Source organism: Macaca fascicularis, chromosome 7, assembly GCF_037993035.2.
Source record: "Macaca fascicularis isolate 582-1 chromosome 7, T2T-MFA8v1.1".
Lineage (NCBI taxonomy): Eukaryota > Metazoa > Chordata > Mammalia > Primates > Cercopithecidae > Macaca > Macaca fascicularis.
This window is the reverse complement of record NC_088381.1, coordinates 137,892,693-137,915,776: the sequence shown is the minus strand read 5'-3', so window position 1 is coordinate 137,915,776 and position 23,084 is coordinate 137,892,693. Positions and strand designations below refer to the sequence as shown.

General features: G+C 44.6%; 1 protein-coding gene across 11 annotated transcripts in view; it reads right to left on the bottom strand.

Moving 5' to 3' along the window:
* Positions 1 to 23,084, bottom strand: part of SMOC1 (SPARC related modular calcium binding 1) — a 150,757-nt gene that overhangs the window by 28,708 nt on the left and 98,965 nt on the right. For 4 of the 11 annotated variants that reach the window (XM_005561617.4, XM_015453934.3, XM_005561618.4 and 1 more), the window contains exons 6-7: positions 10,024 to 10,113; positions 8,015 to 8,095 (exon numbers count right to left, since the gene is read on the bottom strand). In XM_005561617.4, the coding sequence (XP_005561674.1) occupies positions 8,015 to 8,095; positions 10,024 to 10,113 (171 nt within the window). Of the gene's footprint in view, positions 1 to 8,014; positions 8,096 to 10,023; positions 10,114 to 19,500; positions 22,548 to 23,084 lie in introns of those variants that run through there. The other 7 variants (XM_005561619.4, XM_073997630.1, XM_005561620.4 and 4 more) reach the window with 4 other exon arrangements.

The following is a 23,084-nucleotide window of genomic DNA, read 5'->3' as shown; positions in this document are numbered from 1 at the left end:
ACCAGGGCAAGGAAAAAGCCAATGTCGCTGGCAAACAGAACAGTCAGCCTCTGAAACTGTGCTCAGGTTTGTATCAGGTAGTGGGTGGATATGGAGAGAATAGAAACAGAATTTGCACAAATTAAAGTCACACTTCTGTTTACATGAGTTTTTCCATCTCCTTTAAGCTAAAAAGTCCTTTCCCCCACAGAATAGGCAGGAAAAGAAAGCAAAAAACATAACATCATCCCTCAGTTGTAACCTACAAAGGGACCTGAGAGAACCCCCTGGAGGGAGCACCCTTCTGATTAACTCACTGGCCAAGAGAACTGTCTGCAGCTCCAGCCCAAATGGAGATGTGAGGATGGTCTAAAAGCTCAACTGGAGGACTGCTCCCACATGCCAGAGAGACCTCAGGGCAGTCAGAGGGAACTACAGATAGGGCGTGAGGGAATACTTGGGCTTCCTTGGCAAGGCTGAAAGCAGCAGTAAGTGCCTATCACTCCTCCTGCACACTCCTATCCAAGGGTCTGACATGTTAGAAGGTTCTAAAGTCAGAAACAGTTGGAATAGAGGCAAAATAGGCAGTCAAGAGCATGGGCTTTGTGGTCAATGATTCAGGCTCTACCCCTTGTTCGCCCTGTGACCTTGGCCAGTTAAAGTTCTCAAAATTCCAGGTTCCTTACATGTAAAAGTAAGGTAACTCTTGCACATGTCTCATAGGGTCATTGTGAAGATTAAATGCAATCATATGTGAAAAATATTAAACCTGGTGGCATAGTAAGTTGCTTAATGGTATCTACTATTCCTATTAGCTGGTCTAAGGTAGTAGTGTGGGGTAAACATGGTCTTCCTGCCTTATCCCTATGAGTGACCAGTCTCCTCAACAGGACTCCAGTAGCTGACCAAGGGCAAGGTAGTGGAGCAGTATGCTCCAGGGGCAGGCAATAAAGGGGTATTAGGTCTGCAGGTAAACTAAAAAAAAAAAAATGCACATATAGCTAACAGTTTATCTGCTTTTTATAATCACTATGCCAGCAATTCAAAACAATGTCAGTGATAAAATACTCCTCCCCACTGGGGGGACCTCACCATCACCCCCCATTCCTTTGGTGCACCACTGCCCAATGGTCAGCTCCTGCCTTAAATGTTCCTTGTATTTCATCCTTTGACCCCTCAGAGTCAAACAGAGGCCTCAGCACATGATAGTTCTTGATGGATCTATGACCTTGAACAAGGCCCTTAGCAAGTCTGGGCTCCTGTTTTTTCATTTAAAATTAAATGGCAATGCTAGTTGACTCTCAGGCCCTTCTCACTCTAATGGCCCACAGTCTTACAATTAGACAAAATCATGTGCACTTCCCCATGACTCAGGGGCCAGATCCAAACTTAGCTTCCCAAGTCCCAGTAGAACTCCGAGCACCAGGAAGGGGCTGGGTTAAAGGGAAGGCTGCTCGGTGCTCTCAGGTTCTCCCTTGTACCTCATACCTCTTTCCACAACCCTGCTATGTGGCCTGTGAGCCACACCTAACCTGCTGTGTCTTGGATATCCCATCTTCAGCACAAAAGTAACACCATCCACCCCATATCCCCGACATTGGCCGAGGGCACCTCGTCACAGGGATGTTTACAGCTGGCACTGTAAGTAGGGCGTGCTGCTGGGATGCAGTGTCATGGGTGAGGAGGTGTAAGGGAAAATTACAAACCAACCAGCCTGTCTAAATAGTTTCTCTCTGTGTAACCCAAAATGGTCATGCATGTCTCACCATGGTCTGAAGTGGTGACCGCTTCCTTCCCACACAGAGACTGAGTTCCTACGGGGCAGGGAAGAACAAGATCGAAATTCTACAGAGGATATTTCATCCAGGATGGATTGTACCAATATAGCATGCAGGCATTTTTCTTTTTAACTTTTCCCCCAAGGCATCACTGACTCGTATCCACTCAAATGTTAGAAAAGTTCCCATCTCTATTGACTCATAGCATTGAGTGAGCAGACATGACCCTTCCACCAAAAAGAATATGAAATACCTCACAGTATTTTTGCAATGACAAGTACTGAGAGATAGCAAGCTGCCTTTTTTCTAGTTTTTCTCAGTAACTTCATTGGCCTTAACCTGACAGTCTCTGTACTTTCAAGAGCAAGTTCTAGCAAATAAAAATTTAGACAGAAAGGGAGGAGAAGGCACAGACAAAGGTGGAAGATGAAAGAGCTATTTAAATTTATCAAAATAAAGTATCACAACTTCACTCTCTACTCTGCAAAACATGAGTGTTGCATGTGTGAGTGTGTTTATGAGATGTAGACCCCATCTACTTCCAAAGCCACTTTACAAATAAACACAGAACAAGGACCCTCAGATCTAAGCAGAGACTGTAGTTGACTTCCAGAAAATTGGAATGAGCCAATGGCAATACCTGGGCAAGATCTTTAATTTCAGTGTCTTAGCGGCAGAGGCCAAAATACCAGGGCACATAGTTTTGCTATCAAACATTAAAAAGCAGACACACTCACCTCCAGAAACAGAAACAGAACCCTTGCTGGGGCAGCACGTCGTCCCAGTGCTGGGTCCTGCAGCACATCCCTTCACCCTCCCACACCTTTGTGTTCCAAGCAGACAACGTGGGGCGAAGGAGCAAGGCGACCAGGAAAGCTAATTTTAAAACAAGGTAAAAATGGACTGTGCGGCTAGGCTCCCTGGGGCCTCCAAGTGTGTTTATTGCTTCTCTCCGCAAAGGGAAATTTTAAGAAAGAACAAGGCCTTTGTTGCCATGGAGAAAGCCATAGGGATGACCACCCATCCCCCATCCCCCATCCCCAGCTCAATTCTACTGGCCATGATTGACCAAGGCACCTGCATGAGAGAGATGGGCAGACATCCAGAAGGCCAGTTATGGAAATAAATATCCAGTGTGTGTTTTTATATAGATATTTTAAATGCACACAAGCCCAGACCCATCCTCGGCTGCTAACGTTAGTGGATTACTCATTCTTCCTTCCAATCACGTCATGTGCGAGATTCCAGGTGGCCATGGGGTATTTGCTTACAATGGCTACCGCTGGTTTCCCTGCGAGCTGTTTATTTTTCCAGGCCTCAAGTCATTACATCAGTCAGCGGTTTCTAGGCGGGCCAAGAGTGCTGGCTTGGGGGGTGGAGGAATCCAGCCAGGAGGTGCAGATGCCTCAGTGACCCCAAGTCCTAGTCATAGCAGCTATCCCAGCAGGAACTTCCTGGGTGAGGAAGGAGCAATCCAAGACGTGGTCAAGAGGCCTGAAGCAGGCCTAGAAGAGCTGCACTCTGACACTGTGAACAGCTTACCTGTGACAGGTCAGGTGACTTGAGCAAACACAGTCACAGTCATGCACGAGGAGGCCAGGGTGTCACTTTCATGGTAAAACTTAAAAGAAATGCATTTCCACCTTGTGTCTGTGCTGATGGCTGTGTCTCCAGGGAGCAGAGTCACCATGAGCTGCTCCCTTCAATGATGTAGAAAAGGAAGCGCTGTGGGTCTAAGAGGCAGGGGAGGAAAGGCATGGCCCTTTTGGATTTAACTCACAGGGCCAGGGTCTAGGGCCTCCTTGAAGTCCTTGATCAGATCATGGAAGAAGTTAACTGGAAAAAAACAGGGACAAAGGAAAGAAAGAGATGACAAAACAAAGAGGGAAGTCACACCACTCCACTCCACTTGAGGCCACAGAGTCAAGCCCCCAGGGCAGAAGGAAATGAGTGGTGGGCCTTGGGAACATTACTATGCTGCACAGAGAAGAGCTGCATGACCATATTTCCTGAGAGATTATACTTGCCCAGAGGAGAAAGGGTGGAAGTTTTTCATATAGAAACAAAGATGTAAATCAGAGCCATAGGAAAGTGCCTGCACATAGTCAAATTAGAAACATGAGAAGATGAGATGAAGAACTAGATGAAACCTAATTCTTGTCACTTATTTCATATCTTTATCATCTGTAACATGTAGATGGTAAAAAAATATTTTAAACACTAGGTATATTAAGAAATGCCTTGGTAACCAACCCCTGATTTAAAAAAAAAAAACTTAGCAAGCGTTCATATTTCCTTATAAAAGCAGAACAGAGGCTCCATCCAACATTCATTTATGGGAAGATGCGGCTCTCGAGTTCTAGGGTATTAGCTAGCCAGGTACATTGTCTTCCTGAATGCGAAAGGAATTCCTGGTGCGCTGGAGATGCAATGGAGGAGAGGTTCAATGGAGGCAAGAACTGAAGAGAAGAGTAAAGAAGCAAATCTGTCAATGCTGAACCTGCCAAGTACTCAAAAGGTGACACTGACCGTAGTGAACACATGACAAAGCCTTAAAAACAAGAGCCAAAACTTCCAGGAGCAGAGAAGGAGACTAGGAGAGTCTGCAGGCATATGTGTCATGTTATTGCAAAACTTCAGCTGCCCAGTGGAACCTTTCCAATGTCAACAGTCTCCAGGCCAGAAAACAAACCTGGCGTCACAGGGTCTGAATGTGAAAAAAGGATGTGTGGGGTGTAAAAGAAACTGGGATAGCTTTTTGCCTCTGAGAGACAGCTGAGAAGAAGAGCTCTCAACCCAATGGGCTTCACGGAGTCCCATGGCAACCTCCCCAGGGGAATGCAGGCTGAAGCACACCTGAACCCAGGATAGTCCATCAAACTCAATGAAAAACTTTCTCAGGTGTTTGGCCAAGAGGCTCCAGTCCCTACTAGAGCCAAATATCCAGATATAAGTTATCATTAAGGTATATTTGACTTCTCGTTAAACCAAATATGATAACACGTGACAAGTGGCTAGCAGAAGACATAAAGATATTCCACCAAGAGTCACTAGTGTTTTGTTGGGTATAAAAAATCATTTATGGTGTACCTACTATGTGTCAGGCATTACACAGATGCTCTTGAGTCCTCACAAAAAAATCCTGCAAGGCACTAAAACTTTGTTTTACATATAAGGAAATCAAGACTCAGGGAAGTTAATTAACTTTCCCAAGCTCACTAAGCCTCTCAGTGGGAAGCTAGCATTGGAAACCAGGTTATAGGTTTGTCTGACACCAAAGTCCATGATTTTGCCATTACATGGTTTATCTCCGCTACATGCAAAACTTCAGCTGCCCAGTGGAACCAGTTGTGTAGTGGAGATAAACCATGCCTAAGAAAGCCAAACCTCAAGATGCTTTTTTGGCAGCCCGTTTGTGGCAGCATGCACCAGACCTGGACATTAAAGCTTGGAAAAGGTTTGTGCGAGATGGTGAAGAGCCTTGTGAGCTGCCTCAGAGCTCCTGTGCTGATGCAGGCTTACCTGGGCATGTTAGGAAGCATCCTCCTGCCTGGTCTATGAGATGGGCCAGAAAACTTAAGTAAGACATCCCCAGACATCCTCATACACACACTCCCATCCAAATGCTTCTATTTCAATCATATATGCCAGAAGCCAGAAAGCTTTTCTATAAAGGTTCAGATGATAAATATTTTAGGCTTTGCAGGCCATACAGGGTCTGTCACAACTATTCCACTCTACTATTTAGATGAAAATGTTCACAGACACTACACAAATATATGGCTGTGGCTGTGATCCAACCCAACTTTATTTTCAAAAACAGGCAAGCGACCATTTGACAACCCGTTACAGGTCTTTGTGGCACCATATATTTAATATATAATTATATCAAAGAGATTGATAGGCGTTCAGTTAATATTACCAGTTGATCACGATGGAAAAAGTTCCAGTTTAGTAGGAGATTCCTAGGTCATCCATCTCTAACAGTTATCCCTGATCTCAGTTTCTCCCAGGGAACTGTTAGGTCTCTCCCAACTATCCTATCATATACACTAACCTTACAGATATAACTGGGGTCAGCCAGAGAAAAATAAAGGTGGCCAGGCCACCCCAGCAAAAGGAAGGTGGATGGACCTGTCCAGAATCCTTTTCTCAACATGACCCTATTCTCATCCAAATGGAGAGTAGGAATGAAAGCAGAAGAACTTCAGCAGAAGCAAACATTATCAACTGACTTCGACCTCACCACTTTACTACATGCAGAGAATACAACCAAAGAAGACAGACATTCTATTTCCAAGGATAACTAGTTTTCTCCAGCCCAACCACTCCCTAGCTGTGACTCAGGACAAGTTACTTCCTCTGTCTCAGCCTCTGACTCTTCATCTGCAAGATGAAGACAAGAACAATAGCTATCTCAAAGGGTTATGGTGAAGCTCAAGTGAGATGACAAATGTAAAGTTCCACAGGACCTGACACAAAGTAGCTATTATGGCAGTGCTATTCTAATTTTACTGATAATAATGATGATCTTTTCTCCTCCATCATTCCCCAAAGCAATCAAATGCATGGGTAAGTGAAAAAGAAATTCAAAGAAGCAACTGTTAAATGCCAAGTGAGTGTTTCAGGCAAAAAAGTGCTGTATATTACAACTCAGAGAGCTCACCTTCATATCTTCCATTTGGTCACAGAATGAGAATTAACTCATGGGGGCCTTGCAGACCTTTCAGGGCCTCAGGGACTAGGAGACCAGTTGCAAATGTTACTTCCACCATCAGGCACTACAGGAACCAAAGCCACTTCTATTTGATTTATATTTGCCTAACAGGGAAAGGGGAATGGAGGGGGTCCTAAGAAGAAGCCTAATAGATGCCTTTGCTTAAGGTGACAATCATAAATTCTTTCTGATTGAAGAATTTTCAAAATAAGCACCATCATTACTATTCCCATTTTTCATACCAATAATAATGATAATAGTAAATACATGTACTTACAATTTATCAGTTAGCCAGGCATCAATTGAGTGTCATATAGACACTAACTTAGTTAACGTTTAACCATAGTCCTTTGAGGGAGAGATTGTGATCCCATTTTACAAATGAGAATTGAGGCTCAAAGAAATTATATGACTTGACTGGGGTCACTAAATGTTGGAGCTAGACTGTGAACCCAGGTTTTACTAATTTAAAAGCCTGTGCTTTAATCACTGCACTCTTCTGTCAAAGACTGACTCAAGGGAGTTCACAGTCTCCTTTCACTCCACCATCCCATATCTCCAACTTTTATCAGTGAACAGACACATGAAAAGGCACTGACAAGCCCAAGTCACAGAGGAACTCAACTGATGGCATTTGAATTCACCTCCTGGTCTATATCATTCCTTGCATTCTAATGCCACATTACCACCATTAGGACAGAGTTGGTGAACAGGTCAACTTAAAGGGGACCAATGACAGGACACTCATTAATTAATGGTCATGTAAAATTCTGCCTGCTGGTTCAAAGTCATATATCTTTTATCCATAGTCTTGCCACCTATAAGGAAAAGATGATATGGCTAAATTCAACAACCAGGCATAAATTATGCAGAGTGGTATTTCTCATAATGAAGTCTTTGGTTGAAAAGATGATCCTCCTTGATAGAGATACAGATTTGGCTTGTGAACACATTTTCCTGTTGATGAACATTTAGTCTTTATTGATAGTAAATGGACTTTACTGATATTAAACAGAGTCTACAAAATAATCCTACAAATATGATCACCCTTCAAAAATTATCATCTTTCTACAAGGGGTTTGGCCAGTGCTCAAACTTGACCACTCACAAGACCCCCTAAAAGATCAGACCAGAGAAGATCACACCAGAGAAGACATGACTGTAAGCAGCTATTTAGAGCCTTCAAAACACACAGAATCGACTCCCTCCAGGATTGAAGTCCAACTTCTTTATGTCCAGTCATTCTTCTTTCAAATTCTTCTGCATGGCATATGGAAAGTTAATCAAAATATTACAATATATAGTCAAAAAAATTGTTAAGAGGATCAACGACCTAAGAAAGATGATCCCTGAGATGATAACTGAATAAAATTAAAGTTGGAAGGGATTAACACATTCAATCTCTTTATTTTATAGCTATAGAAATTGACAACCAGGCAAATTAAATGACTTTCCCAAATCCACACAATAAGAAGTCACAGAACCATGGGGCAAAGAAGGATGAATTGGGTACGTATATAATCCAAGGAAGGTTATTTACCTGAATTTCTTATGTTGGTGTTGTTCAGTTTGGAGTCCTTGATCACCAAGTGTTTAATCCATAGAGTTGGAGCTGTGATTTCTAGGGGTGGGGAAAAAGAGAGAGAAAAAGTCTGGGCAAAGAGACCATGTGAGTGGAAGTGTAACCTCAGACTTCTTAATAGCCATTTTTCAAAGTCTGAGGCATTGAGGCTTCAGTTCTCTCCCACATCCACTCCTCCCAGTTCCCCTTCCTTCCTCACAACGGAAGCTCCTCTCCCCAGCAGCTCATAAGAGCTGATCAGGGCATCCTGTGCTGGGAAGAGAGTGGTCAGAATGCAGAGGTGCTGAGCACTCCATCCAGGAATAAAAATATTATCCCAGGAGGTAAGGAACATGGGCCAAGCCAAGTCCCTCTCAGCTGCTTCCCTGGGAGAAGATTTAAAGGGGATAAATCAACAAATGAACGCCAAACAAACCACAGAGACCATTCTAGAGGAAACGGCTGAGCCGAGACTGCTCCAGATGGGAAAGAAAGGAGTGCATCTCATGTGTGCTTCAATCCCCTTTCTAATGGCTTCTCATGTGCAGAGGCTGGATTCCTCCATCCAGAGAGTGCCAGGGTGCCTCCAGGCTCTCCAGGATTTGGTCACTCAGTGGACAGGCGGGAATCCTAAGTGACCCTGAGTATACTGTGGAGTGACCTTCAATGAGGGTATTGGGGAGGTCTCCCAAGATGAGACAGTCTCTGTCCCTCACCTGAACCCCCAGGGTCCCAGACTTGTCAATGATCCAGGACCTCTGTGGATCACAGAGACATCTACATCTAAACTTTCAGACATGAGCATACAAACCTTCCCATAAGTGAGCTGACTGTAAAGGATATTGTACATTTCAATCTTCCTCAGAACTGAGCTTGTGCTAGGGACATCCATAGATAGCCACAGCGTGAACCCGTGGCATGATTTCTTTTTATTCTTCTGTCTCTCTGTCCGGTCTCATGATCCAGGACTGGATACACTTAGCTAGGGGCTGCTCAGTTTGCTACATATTGCACTAAAATCCCAACCTTATTGTCATATTTTAGAGACTTTACTCTGCCAAACTTCCAGTTCCTCATCAGGGGAATATGGAATACTCAGTACAGTACACTGCAGAGTACAGGCCCTGAGCACCCCAACTTAAACCTTCTGCACCCTGCACTCCTATCCTCTCTATGCCTCCAGAGACTTCCAGCCTCTCTTTTGCCACCAGCCACAATTTCTCTTGACCTAGAATTTCTCTTCTCCAAAATGTCCTGCCTCAACTCTCAACGTCCCTACAACCTGCACAAATCAATCCCACTGGCCAATCTCCTTCCTGTGACTTTCCTCACTGTATCCCATCCCTACCTCATTCCCCTCTTGTCCATGCCAGCCCCTTGCCTGGAACACCCAGACTCCTCCCCTCCACTTTCAAGATCCAGCTCAAGTCCTGGCTCTTCACGAAAGCTTTTCCCAGACCATGGTGATCTCTTGCTTCCGTAAATGTCTACGACAATAAGAACGGAGACCACGTAATTTAACACATAAAGCACTCTAAGAGTTGCAGCTGCCTTGAGAGCAAAGGCTTACATCTCCAAACCTCCTTTTCATCCCCCAGAGGGGCTCACACAGTGCCAGGCACAGAGTGGACACTTGTAAGTGCCAATTAATTTACTGAAGGGACACTGCCGGCCTATCTTTCTCAGCCGTGATTCCTGGGTCTTGGCAGCTCCAAGGGTCTGTCCAGGCTGTGTTATTGTTGGACACCAGGAGACAGGCAGGAAGCCTGAGAGAACAGAGGGCCCTTCCAGAAGTGGAGAGTGTACCAGTTCCTGGGAGGATTTGCATTTTTAAAAAAGGTTAAAACAACCCAGCTTACACTGGGAAAAATTGAAATTAAAAAAGAAAATAATAATAATAAAACTTAAACAAACATCCAGCGTTAAGACCTTTCCCAAACCTGAAAATGAGTGGGAGAATGAACATCCGAAGTAATGCAAGAGCTTACCATCTCCATCGAACACCGGCTGGGTCTCCATCGTGGGTGTCGGCTTAGATCCGTCATCTGAATTGAGGGTTAAAAAGAATCGAAAGGAGACTACCATTATTGAGGTAAATACTATCTACTCTCCAGCACTGTTGAATGGTTGGGGTTTGTACAAGGCCCGGCCAAGTCCCAGTGAAGAGACCAAAGATAAAGAAACAAAAGAAGAAAAGGGCAAGAAGGAAAAGAGAACCACAGACAGACAAAAGAGCAAAACAAATCCAGGTTTGTGTTCACCACCCCAAGGCATGAACAAGAGGAGCTAAAGCTTCATGGCTTTGGGGAACCGTTTCTCACAAATCTGAGGATACCAGTATGACTCTGCTGGCCCTTGTTCCCACAGGAAAACTGGGAGGCAGTATCTTCTGAGTTAGCCCTGAGTTATGGCCAAGCATGTTAGGATAAGGTTGGCAATCCTTATGGCATCAAATTCTGGTGTCCCCAGCTCCTTTCCTGCCCTAAAGCTACCAGCTCGGTGGCCCTGATTAAAGAGTTCAAGGAAAACAAGAGACCTATGTGCTATTCCCTTCCAATCTCCTCGCTGTTTCTCCACTCTCACCTAAAAAAGATAAGAAGGTAGGAAGAACCATTCTCTCTCCAGCACACTGAATTGAAGAGAATCAGGTATCATTAGAATACTTCTAACTGTGAAATAGCAAACACCCCAATTCCCAATAAGAGGGAGGGCAAGCAAAATGGGAGAGGACATGGGACTTTGCAGAAATCACCCTACACTTGCTTTGAAATTTCTAACATAGATGATTGGAGCAGGGAGCTCCCAGTAACAAAGTCCTAATGCTTATCATTCTAATAGTGTTGGCAGTCCTCTCTGCACAGCAAGAACCTCTGCAGGTCAGGAGTTAGTGCAGACTTTGTTTATTTACCTTCCAGGACTCTGAGTTCTTTCATCAGGGCCCCGAAAACCTTAACTTAGAGCCATGTTTCTCAACCTTTTTTCCATTATCACTCATCTAAGGAGCATTTTTAGGTAATTTTTTCTGAATCATCTCCCTAATGAAATTTTAGTAATGCAAATAAACTGTATATGTATGTTTGCTTCATATGTAAAATGAGTGTTTTTCATCCCCTAAGAAATAATTTTACCCTCTTAGAGAAGGCTGGGAGAGGGTATCTTTGTCCCTCTTAAGGATACATAGTTTAAGAGATTTCTCTCCATGTGGGGAGGGAAGGGGAGCACTGTTGTCCCAGGTGGTTTGATGGTTATACCATCCTTCTCTTCTCAAGGCCCCTTAGAGGTCTTTTAGGATGGAACACTATATTCTCGGAGCATTAACTATTTATGCAGAATGCACATTCTCAGATAGTCTCTGTGACGCCAGTCAGATCATCAATAATAACAACTCTCTACCATTTGGAGCTCTCAGTACCTTTGGCCGACTTTCCTGCATCTTACTGGGGGAGGGAGAGAGAATACAGAGTCCTGATCTCTTTTTTGCATCAACATCTCACCCTTGGGAGCTTAAGATTCAAGAGCTATGGAGACTCTAACCCTTGCTAGAGGCTGAGGCCAGCAGCTGAGCTGACAGTCGTGTGACACCTAACCCTGCTATTATTCTCATATACTGACACTAAGACCCAACTCTTGCAGGAGCCAAAGTGATCCTGAATCATCTGACAATCATCCCAAGAAATGAGATGTAGCAGGAAGAGAAGAGTATCTATGCTGGATATGTTATTTGCCTCAAACTGGAGTCCAAAACAGGCATCTTTTGATGCCAAACTGTGTGAGTTTGATCTGGAAGTCATTGAGGGAGAATAAACACAGAACAGAGCCACACAATGTCATTTTTTTAATAGCATCACTTCCCCTGACTCTATTAACACCTCTTTCCATTGAATTCAATGAGCCACTGAATTGAGTCTTTTGGCAGCTGCAATGCACATTTGGTTGTGCCTGCCGGATACAGAGTTCATAGTCTAAATAGTCCAGCACAGTGTGCTCAGCCGTTCCACACAGGGTGGCTTCATTTTAGGAGTCTTACAGGCTAACAAAGGGAAAGTGAAAAATCAAACATTCCAAGAGGGATGATAGTGAGAACTCAAGTGCATATGGCTTATGTAATATTTTAATACTCAATGTAGGTATTAAAATCCTCCCATATCACAAGAGCTGTATCTCTTCTCTGGAGCAAGATAACTGAAAACATTCTGTTTATTTCTCCCATCATCCAGATGAAAATCTTGGACTGCCCATCTGGCCCAGCCATCGGCAAAGGTGGTCTGCACTCAAGGAGGGCAAAGAAAGTTTTCTGGGGAAGCTTTGCCCTTTTGCAGGTCAAGGAGTTCCACAGATTTCCCAGATGCAGTCAGAGAAGCCCATGAAGCATAAAGCCACGTGCAGGGAAGGAATCTTCCTGCAGGGTAGGGTCACTGAGGGTGAAGAGATACAGCTGGTCTGCCACAGGGAGGTCCTAAGTGGAAATCTTTATGAAGTGAGAAAAGACAAGGTGCCCTGCTGCCAGGAACCACCTGTGAAATCCAGCATTCTCAAAGGCTGGGAAGCCAAGCCAAAGCGAACAGCACCCTCTAACCATCATCTCCGGGCACCTGGGCTCCTGGCTTCTGACCCAGCAAATAAGAGCACCTCTCCTACCAAACACAAGTCCAAGGCCTAGATCCAAGGTCTACATCAGTTCTGTTTCCAGGCAAGCCCTGGAGCAACACCAGGCCTCACACTGGGTCCTGGGGAGAGAGCAAAGTTTCTATGTGTGCTCCTGCCTCCCAGTTTCAAGGGGAGTCACACTCCAATTCCCCCTTTACATTTAACAGTTTACATCGAATACATCTAACACTCTGGATAAGTTGAGCCCCTCCTTCTACTTCTCTGGATAGCAATATCCTCTTCTGAAACTGAAGGATACTTGCCCACAAAAGGGACCCTTTTTTGTGTAGGTATAAAACACTTTAAAGGCCTATTAAAGGGTATCTATAATTCCATGAGTGCAAACCATCTTATTCAACTGCTTACTTTTAAAATTGGGTTTACAAAATTAAAATCCTATCAAAGTTTTTAAATTGAAAATAAGGTAAACCTTACAACTCAATAACAAGCAACCTTATTTAAATATGGACAATATATTTTAACAGACATTTCACCAAAGAAGAGATACGGATGGCTAATAAATGCATGAAAAGATACCCAATATCATTAATCATTAGGAAGGTACAAATTAAAACCACAACAAGATACTTCTAAACAGCCACTAGAATGGCTAAAATAAAAAGATAGACAATATTAAGTGTTGGTAAGGATGTGGAGGAAATGGAACCCCTGTTCATTGCTGGTGAAAATGTACAACTGGGCATCTGCTTTGGAAAGGAGTTTGACAGTCTCTTTAAAAAGCTAAACATAAACTTTTCAACCCCAAAATTCCACTCCTAGAACCCATCTGGGAGAATAAAAACATGTCCACACAAAGACATGTATAGAAATAGTCACTGCAGCATTATTCATTAAAGCTTCAAAATGAAAACAATCCAAATGTCTGTCAACGGGTGAATAGATAAATTGTGATATATCCATATGGTAGAATACTATTCAGCCATTAAAAAGGAACAAATAACTAATACATGTGACAATATACATGAAGAATCTCAAAGACATTATGCTAAGTGTAAAACTCCAGATGTAAATATCACATGATTCCATTTATATGAAATATCTAGTAAGGCTAAATCTATAGACACAGAAAACAGATCCGGGGGTGCCTAGAGCTACAGGTAGGAGTAGAAAATACCTGTGAATGGGTTCAAGGTCGCTTTTGGGGGTGAAGGAGATGTTCTCTGGTGACAGTTGTACAACACTATGAATTTATTAAACTCATTGGGTAGTACATTTACAATGAGTGAATTTTATGGTATGTAAACTATACTTCAATAAAGCTATTAAAACAAAAAAGGAGGTGTGCCCAAGTCATCACAAATAAATCATCAGGCAGCAGCAGCTAGATTAAGTGGTCCTTAATTTGGGGGAAGACTCTTCCATCCGTTTTAAAGAAAAATATATCTGAATCTGTATATGTATGTGATGATGTTTGGTGCATATTCTTCGCGATTCTTTTGGACCTCAGAGAGTATTTCTCTTTAACACTATAATAATCTTTCAGTTTTAGAAGAGGATAAACACTTAAAAAAAAAAAAAAAGCCAATTCAAAGATTATCCTTTTTCTTACAGGGAGGGAGAAAAAAGGCAAATTTGGAAACACGAAAACAAACAAATAAATAAGGCAAACCGAAAGCATTCTCACGGAGGATGTCAAGAGCAACAGTAATAATAGTATTGCCACATTTTGCAACACTCAGTTCCTGGCAGGTAGCTTTCCTCATCTATTCTCACCACTAGCCAGAGCGGAGGGAGAAGCCAGGCAGATAAAAAGAGAATGGAGTAACAATGCAAGTAAGTGATTTGATCAAGGTCCCAGAGGCAGCAAGCAGCTTTGGAAACTGCCTGGTCCCAGAGCCCTGGAATTTGGCCTCCGGAGACTCCCCAACCCCCAGTCATGCCTTGTCCTTGCAGGTGCAGGCCCAGAAAGTTGCAGCCCCCGCATGGGCTCTGTGAGCCTATACAGACAGTGGGTTTGTGTGACAGCACAATTCCTTGCCCTGCGAGAAGGCCTGGCCCACGCACAGACAGCTGGAAGTCACTTCGACCCCCGATGACACCGTTCAAAGCCTCCTCTGTTTGGCTTTTTGATTCCTGATTGACATTCGCTGACGAGGAGAGATAAATGCCGGGCTGAGGACAATGTTGATCCTCTCAGACTATTCTCAGGGAAAGACTTTTCAGAATAACAAACAAAACAAAACAAAAACCCAAAAACATTGGTGTGCTTAAGGGACTGAATAGAGCCCAAGAGGTCCAGGGACGCAGGGCCAGGCCTTTCAAGGGGCTGGCAAGTCCATTGAGGAGTTAATTGTTTGGGTGTACAATGAGTTTATTCTGGCCACATACAAAGAGCTTTCTCTTCCAGGTCCTTCAAAAGCAAATGTCTCAAAGAGGCCAGAGGAGGAATCTGTATTAATGCATCTCTTGGGGTCTCTGAGACTGAGAAGCCTTGGAGAATGAGGAAAAAAGAAACCACTTCCCCCATCCTGAGATGTGGAAGGTCTCTCAACAATCCCAAGTCCCCTTCAATTCTTGGGCTCTCCCCAAACCATGTCCATCACTGGTGACCCTCCCTCATATTCTTTCAGGTTGCCATTGTCCATCTTTGAAAAATACATGGAGATAAACTTCAGCCTGGTAGAAGTGCTGGAAGGTTCTTGCTTTGAAGGGACCACATTTATGCCAGAGCCATCATCCCTCTCCACATGTGACTCTGAGGCTCAGTGTGGAAGTGGAGACGACTCATTCTGGGCATCGTAAGGAGGCAACCGTGTCTGTTTGCAAAAGTCCCTCAAGAGCCTGCCCTGAATTAGACCTGGAGGAGGATGGAATGCTAGGCCACCTCAACATTTTCTGAGATGCATGCGCCATGACCAGCGAGGCTCAGAAATGGATGGTGAACTTTCCTGATTCTGATCTGTAAGAGCAGAAGTGGTCGGGCATGTCAGGTTCTTTCCAAAGCTGGAGGTCAGTGTTTTATATTCCATGTACCTACCTGCATGTTCCCTCCCAAAAGAAGTGAAAACAAGCTGAAAGCTGCCTTTTTGCAGGCAGTTCCCACATTCTCGAGCTCTACAGTCCTCTGAATAAGAGCAAAAACAGAAGGCTGGGGAAAAGGCAAACCAGGGATGGAAGAGGAAGAGGAAGCACCGGCAGCAGAGGAGTCTGATCAGGGCTGGGTTCACACAGAAGACTCGGCTAATGTTTTTTAAACTTTTTATTTTTAAATGATTATACATGCACAGGAAGTAGGAAAGATAATACAGAGAGGTCCTGTGTACCCCTCGCCCAGTTTTCCCCAATGGTAACAGCTTTACAGTTAACATGATGATATGGGTAAGCCCTTTAATTATCTAGGTGGTATAATTAGCACAAAATCAAAATCAGGACACTGATATTTGTATAATCCATGGACCTCACTCAGATTCTACCAGTTTTAAATGCACTCATTTTTGTGTATTGTTCTCTGCAATTTTATCCATGTGTAGACTCGGGTAACCACCACCACCATCAGCCTAGAACTATTCCATCAGCACAAAGATCTCCTTTGTGCCACCTTTACTGTTACACTTTCCCTCCTCCACCCCATTCCTCACACCTGGCAACCACTAATCTGCTCTCCATCTCTATAATGCTGCCATTTCTAGACTGTTATATAAATGGAATCATGCAATATATGACCTTTTGAAACGGGCTTTTTTCATGTGCATAATGCCCTTGAGATCCATTCAAGTTGTGGTTGCATATATCAACAATTCATTCCTTTTTATTGATGAGTATTTTTCCATGGTATAGATGGATAGGGGATCCCACCTTACTCACAGCAGTTACCTTTCAAGACCCCCAGTGGATGCCTTCAACTGTGGATAGTACCGAACCCTACACATTCTTTTTTTTCCCATACATACTTATGATAAAGGTTTATTTGTAAATTAGGCACAGTATAAACAATAATAACATAATAAAACAGAACAATTATAACAACATACTTTTATAAGTTATATGAATACTGTCTCTCACTCAGGATATCTGATTGTATTGTACTCATCCCTCTTCATTTTGCAATCTATCCACTTGGTAACAGAGCCAGCCCCAAGTGACAGGGATGGTACACAGCATGGGTATGTTGGACAAAGTCATGATTCATATCCCAGGTGGGAGGGAGCAGGACAGTGCAAGATTGCATCACACTATTCAGAACAGCTCACAACTTAAAACTTACAAATTGTTTATTTCTGAAATTTTCCATTGAATATTTTCAGCCCATGGTTGACCGTGGGTAGGGCAGTACTACTGTGCCACAGTTTGTTTCACCCACTGAAGGACATTTGGGTTTGTTTTTTTTTCTACATTTGGCTATTACAGATAAAGCTGCTTCTTGTTCGTGTATAGGTTTTCTTGTGTGGTCATACATTTTCATTTCTCTGGAATAAATGCTCAGGAGTGCAACCGCTGGATTATATGGTAAATGTATGTTTAGTTGTTTTTCAGAAACTTCCAAAGTATTTTTGCAGTGTGGCTATACCATGTTACATTCTTGCCAGCGATGTATGAGAGGTCCAGTTTCTCAGCAGCCTCACTATCATTTGGTGTTGGCACTACTTTTTCTTTCAGCTCTCCTAATAGATATGTAGTGACATCCTGCCATGGACTTATTTTGCATTTCCTGTGGCTAATGATGCTGAGCCTCTTCTTGTGTGTGTATTTGCCCTCTGTTTGTCTGCCTTGGTGAAATGTCTATTTGTGCATTTGGCCAATTTTTACTTTTTCTTTTTGAGACAGGGTCTCACTCTGCCACCAATGCTGGAGGGATGACCTCACTCGCTGCAACCTCCACCTCCCGGGTTCCAGTGATTCTTCTGCCTCAGCCTCCTGAGTAGCTGGGATCACAGGCGCATGCCACCATGCCTGGCTAATTTTTTGTTTTGTTTGTTTGTTTGTTTGAGACGGAGTCTCACTCTGTCATCCAGGCTGGAGTGCCGTGGAGCAATCTTGGCTCACTGCAACCTCCACCCCCTGGGTTCAAGTGATTCTCCTGCCTTGGCCTCCTGTGTAGCTGGGATTACAGGTGCGTGCCACCATGCCTGGCTAATTTTTGTGTGTTTTTTTTTGTTTTTTTGTTTTTTTTAGTAGAGATAGGGTTTCACCATGTTGAGTAGGCTGGTCTTGAACTCCTGGCCTCAAGTGACTCGTCCACCTTAGCCTCCCAAAGTGCTGGGATTACAGGTGTGAGCCACCATGCCAGGCCACCATTTTCTAATTAAACTGTTTTTTAACTGCTGAGCTTTAAGAGTTGTTTATCTATTCTAGATATGAGTCCTATGTTAGATAAACAGTTTGTAAATATTTTTTCCCAGGCTGTAGTTTTTTATTGTTGTCACTCTTGTTAATTATCTAACAGCACTTTTTGCAGAGTGAATTTTAAAGTTCAATTTATATACACTATTTTATCATGTTTTGGTGGTGAAGATTTTCTCTTGTTTTTTTCTAAAAGTTTTAATAGCTTCACATTTTACATTTAAATCTGTGATCCATTTTGAATTAATTTTTGTATCAGGCCTGAGGTTTAGGTTGAGGCTTTGGGGCTGATTTGTTGATTTTGTTTGTTTGGTGGATGTCCAACTGCTACAGCGCCGTTTGCTTGTGCGTCTATTTCCGGGTCCTCTATTCTGTTTCATTGATTTATGCATCTGTTCCTATTTGTGGAGGAACACTATCTTTAAAACTCTAGCTTTATTCATCTTAAAATCAGGTAAAATGATTTCTCCCACTTTATTTTTCTTTTTAAAAATTGTTTCAGCTATTACTAGTTCCATTGCCTTTCCGAAGAAACTTGAGAATAAACAGCCCTTGAATCTCACATGTTTCTTTCTGTAAGCACAGGATCGCTGCAATGGAACCTGAGAGTGACAGACAGTTCCTCGGCCTTTACCACACGCACTCTGTGGCCCTCCGAGCTGGAGACCAGGGGTCAGAAGCAGGCCCAAGGCCTGTCCACCTGTGTGCCCACATCCCTGCCTCTCTGCAAGCTGCTGTGCCACACTGGAACTTAGGCAGGGAGCAGGGAGCAAACGAACATATTCTCATTGGCCTGACAAGCTCTGAGCTCTCTCACCTGGACTTCAGAGGCCCCACAAAGGCACTAGTCAGAGGGCTCAGGAACCCGGCAGAGGGCTTTGCTCAGCTCAGGCCACCCCCTCCAAGGGGCTTTCCTTAGAGGCTCTGGCTACAGGAGCTACCACACAGGGCTGTTTGGAGGGGCCACCTGCCTTCCCTCCCCTGCAGAGGTGGCAACTTCCCCGAGCTTACAGAAGCCTGTTGCTCCCCTGGGAGGATTTTCCTACACCTGAAGATGAATAACCTCCATCATAAAAGGCTAAGAACCATTAGAATGAGAGCTCCAGGAGGTAAGGCCTGGACTTGTACTGTTATACTCATCCCTGGGTCCTTAGTGACGATAACAAGCCTGACATTTAGTAAGTTCTCCATAAATATTTGCTGAGTAAGAGCACCAAGCATAAAATATCAATGGTTACTAATACCACCAGGGATTCAAATGAATCTATGTCTAAGAGGCTTTTTCCAGATCCCTAAATCTTATTTTCTCTCAATCCTTGGAGATGAGGATATGGCAAGAAATCAAACTCTCAGTCTAGCGCTGTTCATGCATAAACTTTTCTTCAGAGACCCTGGAATATGGGCCAAAATGGAGGGGGTTGAGTAGCTGGAGCCAAGCTGGCGGAGCAGTTAGCTGTGGGAAGGAGGGAGACATGGTACATGTGTGAGCACACAAGCACACCCCTTCTGAAACTGACCTCTGCGAAGCTGGTATATGAACATTCCAGGCTTGGTGGAGGCAGCTCGGAGAACCAGAAAGCAAAAGAGCTGCCTCTCTCGGGCTTGGAGCTGCTCAGGCGCAGTTCTGTTTCAGTAGGCAAAGAATCCGAGTGAATCCTTCTCCAGGAAAAGCCATGTGAGCAGAAGCCAACAGCATGGAGGTCATCAGCTGCCCATCTCCATCCAAACCCAGCCCAGCCCATCTGATGGCAATGCTAAGAGATCAGCTACAGATTCAGCCTCCCACACCCCTGGGGGTGCTAGGGGAAGAGAAAAAAGAGGTAGTAGGGAAGAGATTTAAGTCACGTGAGCAGGAGTGATGTTTCACATGTGGAATGTCCCTCGACAGCCAGCCCAACACGGCTCTGCCAGGCTCAGGGCAATGAAGTTCCCCTCCTTCAGGTGTGCTAACACCTCATGAGGGCTGAGGCTGGGAGCCACCCAGTGCCCTGCGTCTGGGATGTTTGCCAGCCATTGTCCCTGTCCTAAGCCTGCCGCTCAGAGCTGCTCCATCCATTGCTTGAGTGACAAGTTCTCCAAGTTGGCAACAACCTGTAGACCCAGCTCCAAAAATAGAGAAACAGACAGGGACCTTGGAGAAATAAATATGACTCACTCTTTACTTGGAGCATATACTATGGAACAGCCAGTGGGAGATTTTCTTTTTAAGCTCTGCAAATTAAAGGCGGGTTGGATTTTTGAAGTTCTGCCCCTCTCCAAGATTAGCTTGACAAATACAGAAGCCCGTGCAGAAAAGTTTAGCAGAGTTTGTTAGTATTTTTATTTTTCTCTTAGTTTCTTTAAACAACTAACTCCCAGACTTCTTAGGGGAAAAATGCAAACTGCAGAAAATTCCTGGTGACCCTAAATTTTCACATGCCATTTATCACAGCATCACCCCATGGCCTCTGATGTTCTGGGCACTGAGAAGTCAAAAGCTCACAGAGAACTGCCAGAAATCATTTCACAAGTGCTTTTCCATATCCTTTCATTTAATCACTCTTCATCACTGCCCCCCTTCATCCCACCAGAGGCTAAGAACTTCCTTCCCTCCTTGCACTTCACAAGCAATGAAGAGCAGGGCCAGCCCCTGAACCTGTGTTCAGTTATCCTGGAAGCTCCTCAAATCACCGAGGGTAATTAGCATTGAGACCCCAAAAAGAGTCCCATCAGAAAAATCCACAGGCCTTGGTACAGCCAGGTAAAGCTGCTGCAGGATACGTTTTTGATCTCTGAAACCATTCTGCTTCCCATCTACTTTCCTTTGGATGACTCCAATGAAAACCAAAACTTTACCTCTATCTCTACTTCTTCAGCCTTCAACTCTTTTAGCAGCGCATTTTCAGAGCTAAAGGGGCTGTTTGGGGCCCTCTTGGTCTCTTCTGATATTCCTCTGTAGCATCCATAAAACACATGTGAATGCACATGTGCACCGTCCCCCTCTCTCTCTCTCTCTCACACACACACACACACACACACACACACACGTCTCTTTAAGGGCCAGGACCAAAGGATAAGAAGGGGAGGGGGCAGCCAGGATGGGATTGCCCCAGATCAATGGATATTTGAAACTCAAACACATGGTCCAGGACCTACACTGCACGTGTTAATTACCACACATGTGCCCATAAAGGAGTCCGTTAAACACAAGGGGCCCAAAGAACAGAGTGAGGAAAGGACATTCCAAGGGATTAAGTAAATAGTCTGAAGTTTTGACCCTCCTCCCCTCCTGGAGCACGTGCATCTGGGTAAGATAACAGTGCCTCCCCCTCCTTCCCCCACTTCTTCCCTGGGGCCCCACACCTGTGGATCCAGGAGCCACAGCCACCCAGGCATCCTGTCTCGGACCAAATGGCTGTGACCTGTTACAACCCAGCCTCTCTCCCTCCTCCCTTCCTTCTGCTGTCTCTCTGGGCCTCCTCCCCCAGCCTCCTTCTGCTCTGCCTTTCTCCTCCTCTCCTTCAGAGAACTAATTCCTGGCTGGCGACCAGACTCTCCGTGGTCACACAATACATCTTTTCATTCCTTCCAGTCTGGGAGGGACAGCCAATCCCTCCCAGCCCGGTCAGGGGAGGATATTTAAAAAGGCAAGAAGCTAGGGAAAGAGAAGGCTGGGTCCCGTCCTTGCCCTGCCGTCCCCTACCACTCACACCTCCAGACCTCTGCCCTACCTCTTTTCTGGCCATACCCCTCACCCTGCACAAGGGTGCAGACCTAGCACCTCTTTGCAGCAGGCCTCAGGGAAATAGATGCCTCCTAGGAAAACCCGTGTGTGGGCACAAGTTCAGACAAGGGGCCTTTGTGTCTTCCCACCTGCTGCCTTCCAGAGCACATTCCATTCTTAAGTGGCAGCTGAAAGAGGAACCTTGGCTGGTCCACACAGGATATTACTAATGCCCTCTCGCACCCTGTCCCCATTCAAACCCCAGCTTCCTGGACAGGTGTGGCTTCAGGTGTGGCGTCCTACAGGTGGCCCGAACCTGCTCTTCACTGCACTGCCCACAGGAGACAAAGAGAAGAGGATCCAACACCTAATCGGATCCTTCAAAGTACAGGGAAAGAGAGGCCACTAAATAGAATTTAAGACTCCAGGGGAGAATGAGTCCTAGCATTCCCCACCAGGGCCTTGTCCTGACCTTTGCACAAAAGAGGAAGCCTCTGCAGAGCCACCTTGGAGGAAGGGACCCATCCAGGGCAAGGGAGTAAAGAGCTGGGAACTGAGAAGGGCTTATCCCTCTGAGATAAAGGCTTCAGATTCTATCCCCCATTTCCTGCATCACCCCTGGAGGAATCAGGCTCCTCTACCCTCTTTTGGCTCTGGAAGCTGACCCTAGAGCTAAAAAGGAACAAAGGGTGCTCACTGCTCGACTGTAAAAGGGAACAAAGGGTGCTCACTGTTGACTGTAAACTGACATCCCCAGCCCCCACCCTCCCCGCCGCCTCTTCTAACTGGACCAGTGAGAGCCTGGGATGACCACGGGTCTGTCTCTCATTGCTGTCCACAGGGTGCAAAGCCACATCCCCCTGGAAAGCACTTCTCTGTCCAGTTTAAGAACCAGAATCCCATGGCTGGCAGTTGTTTAGTGTGTGTGCACTTTATTCAGCATCATATACTCAGATCCTTTAGGAGGAGGGGAATCTGGGTGGTCAGTTTGGCATGATTGCCAATTTTTCTTTCCTACCACCAGGACCTCATGCCCAGGAATAAAGGTGATGTTCCTGAAGATTCCCATTACAACAAGCAAAACTAAAAGCAGTGCATGCCTGTAGTCCCAGCGACCTGGGAGGCTGAGGTGGGAGGATTGCTTGAGCCCAGGAGTTTGAGGCAAGCCTAGGCAACATAGTGAGATCTTGTCTTTAAAACATAAAAATTAAAAATGCTATGCTAGAAACACACACACACACACACACACACACACACACGCAATAGAAAACCTGAAGGCATCTTCCTTTTCCAGTCCCAGTAAACACACGCTACTCACAGCGTTGGTGATTTCAGGTCTTTGTAGATTCTCTCCCCACTTCCCCACCTAGGAGGGAACCACCGACACTTATGGCAGTT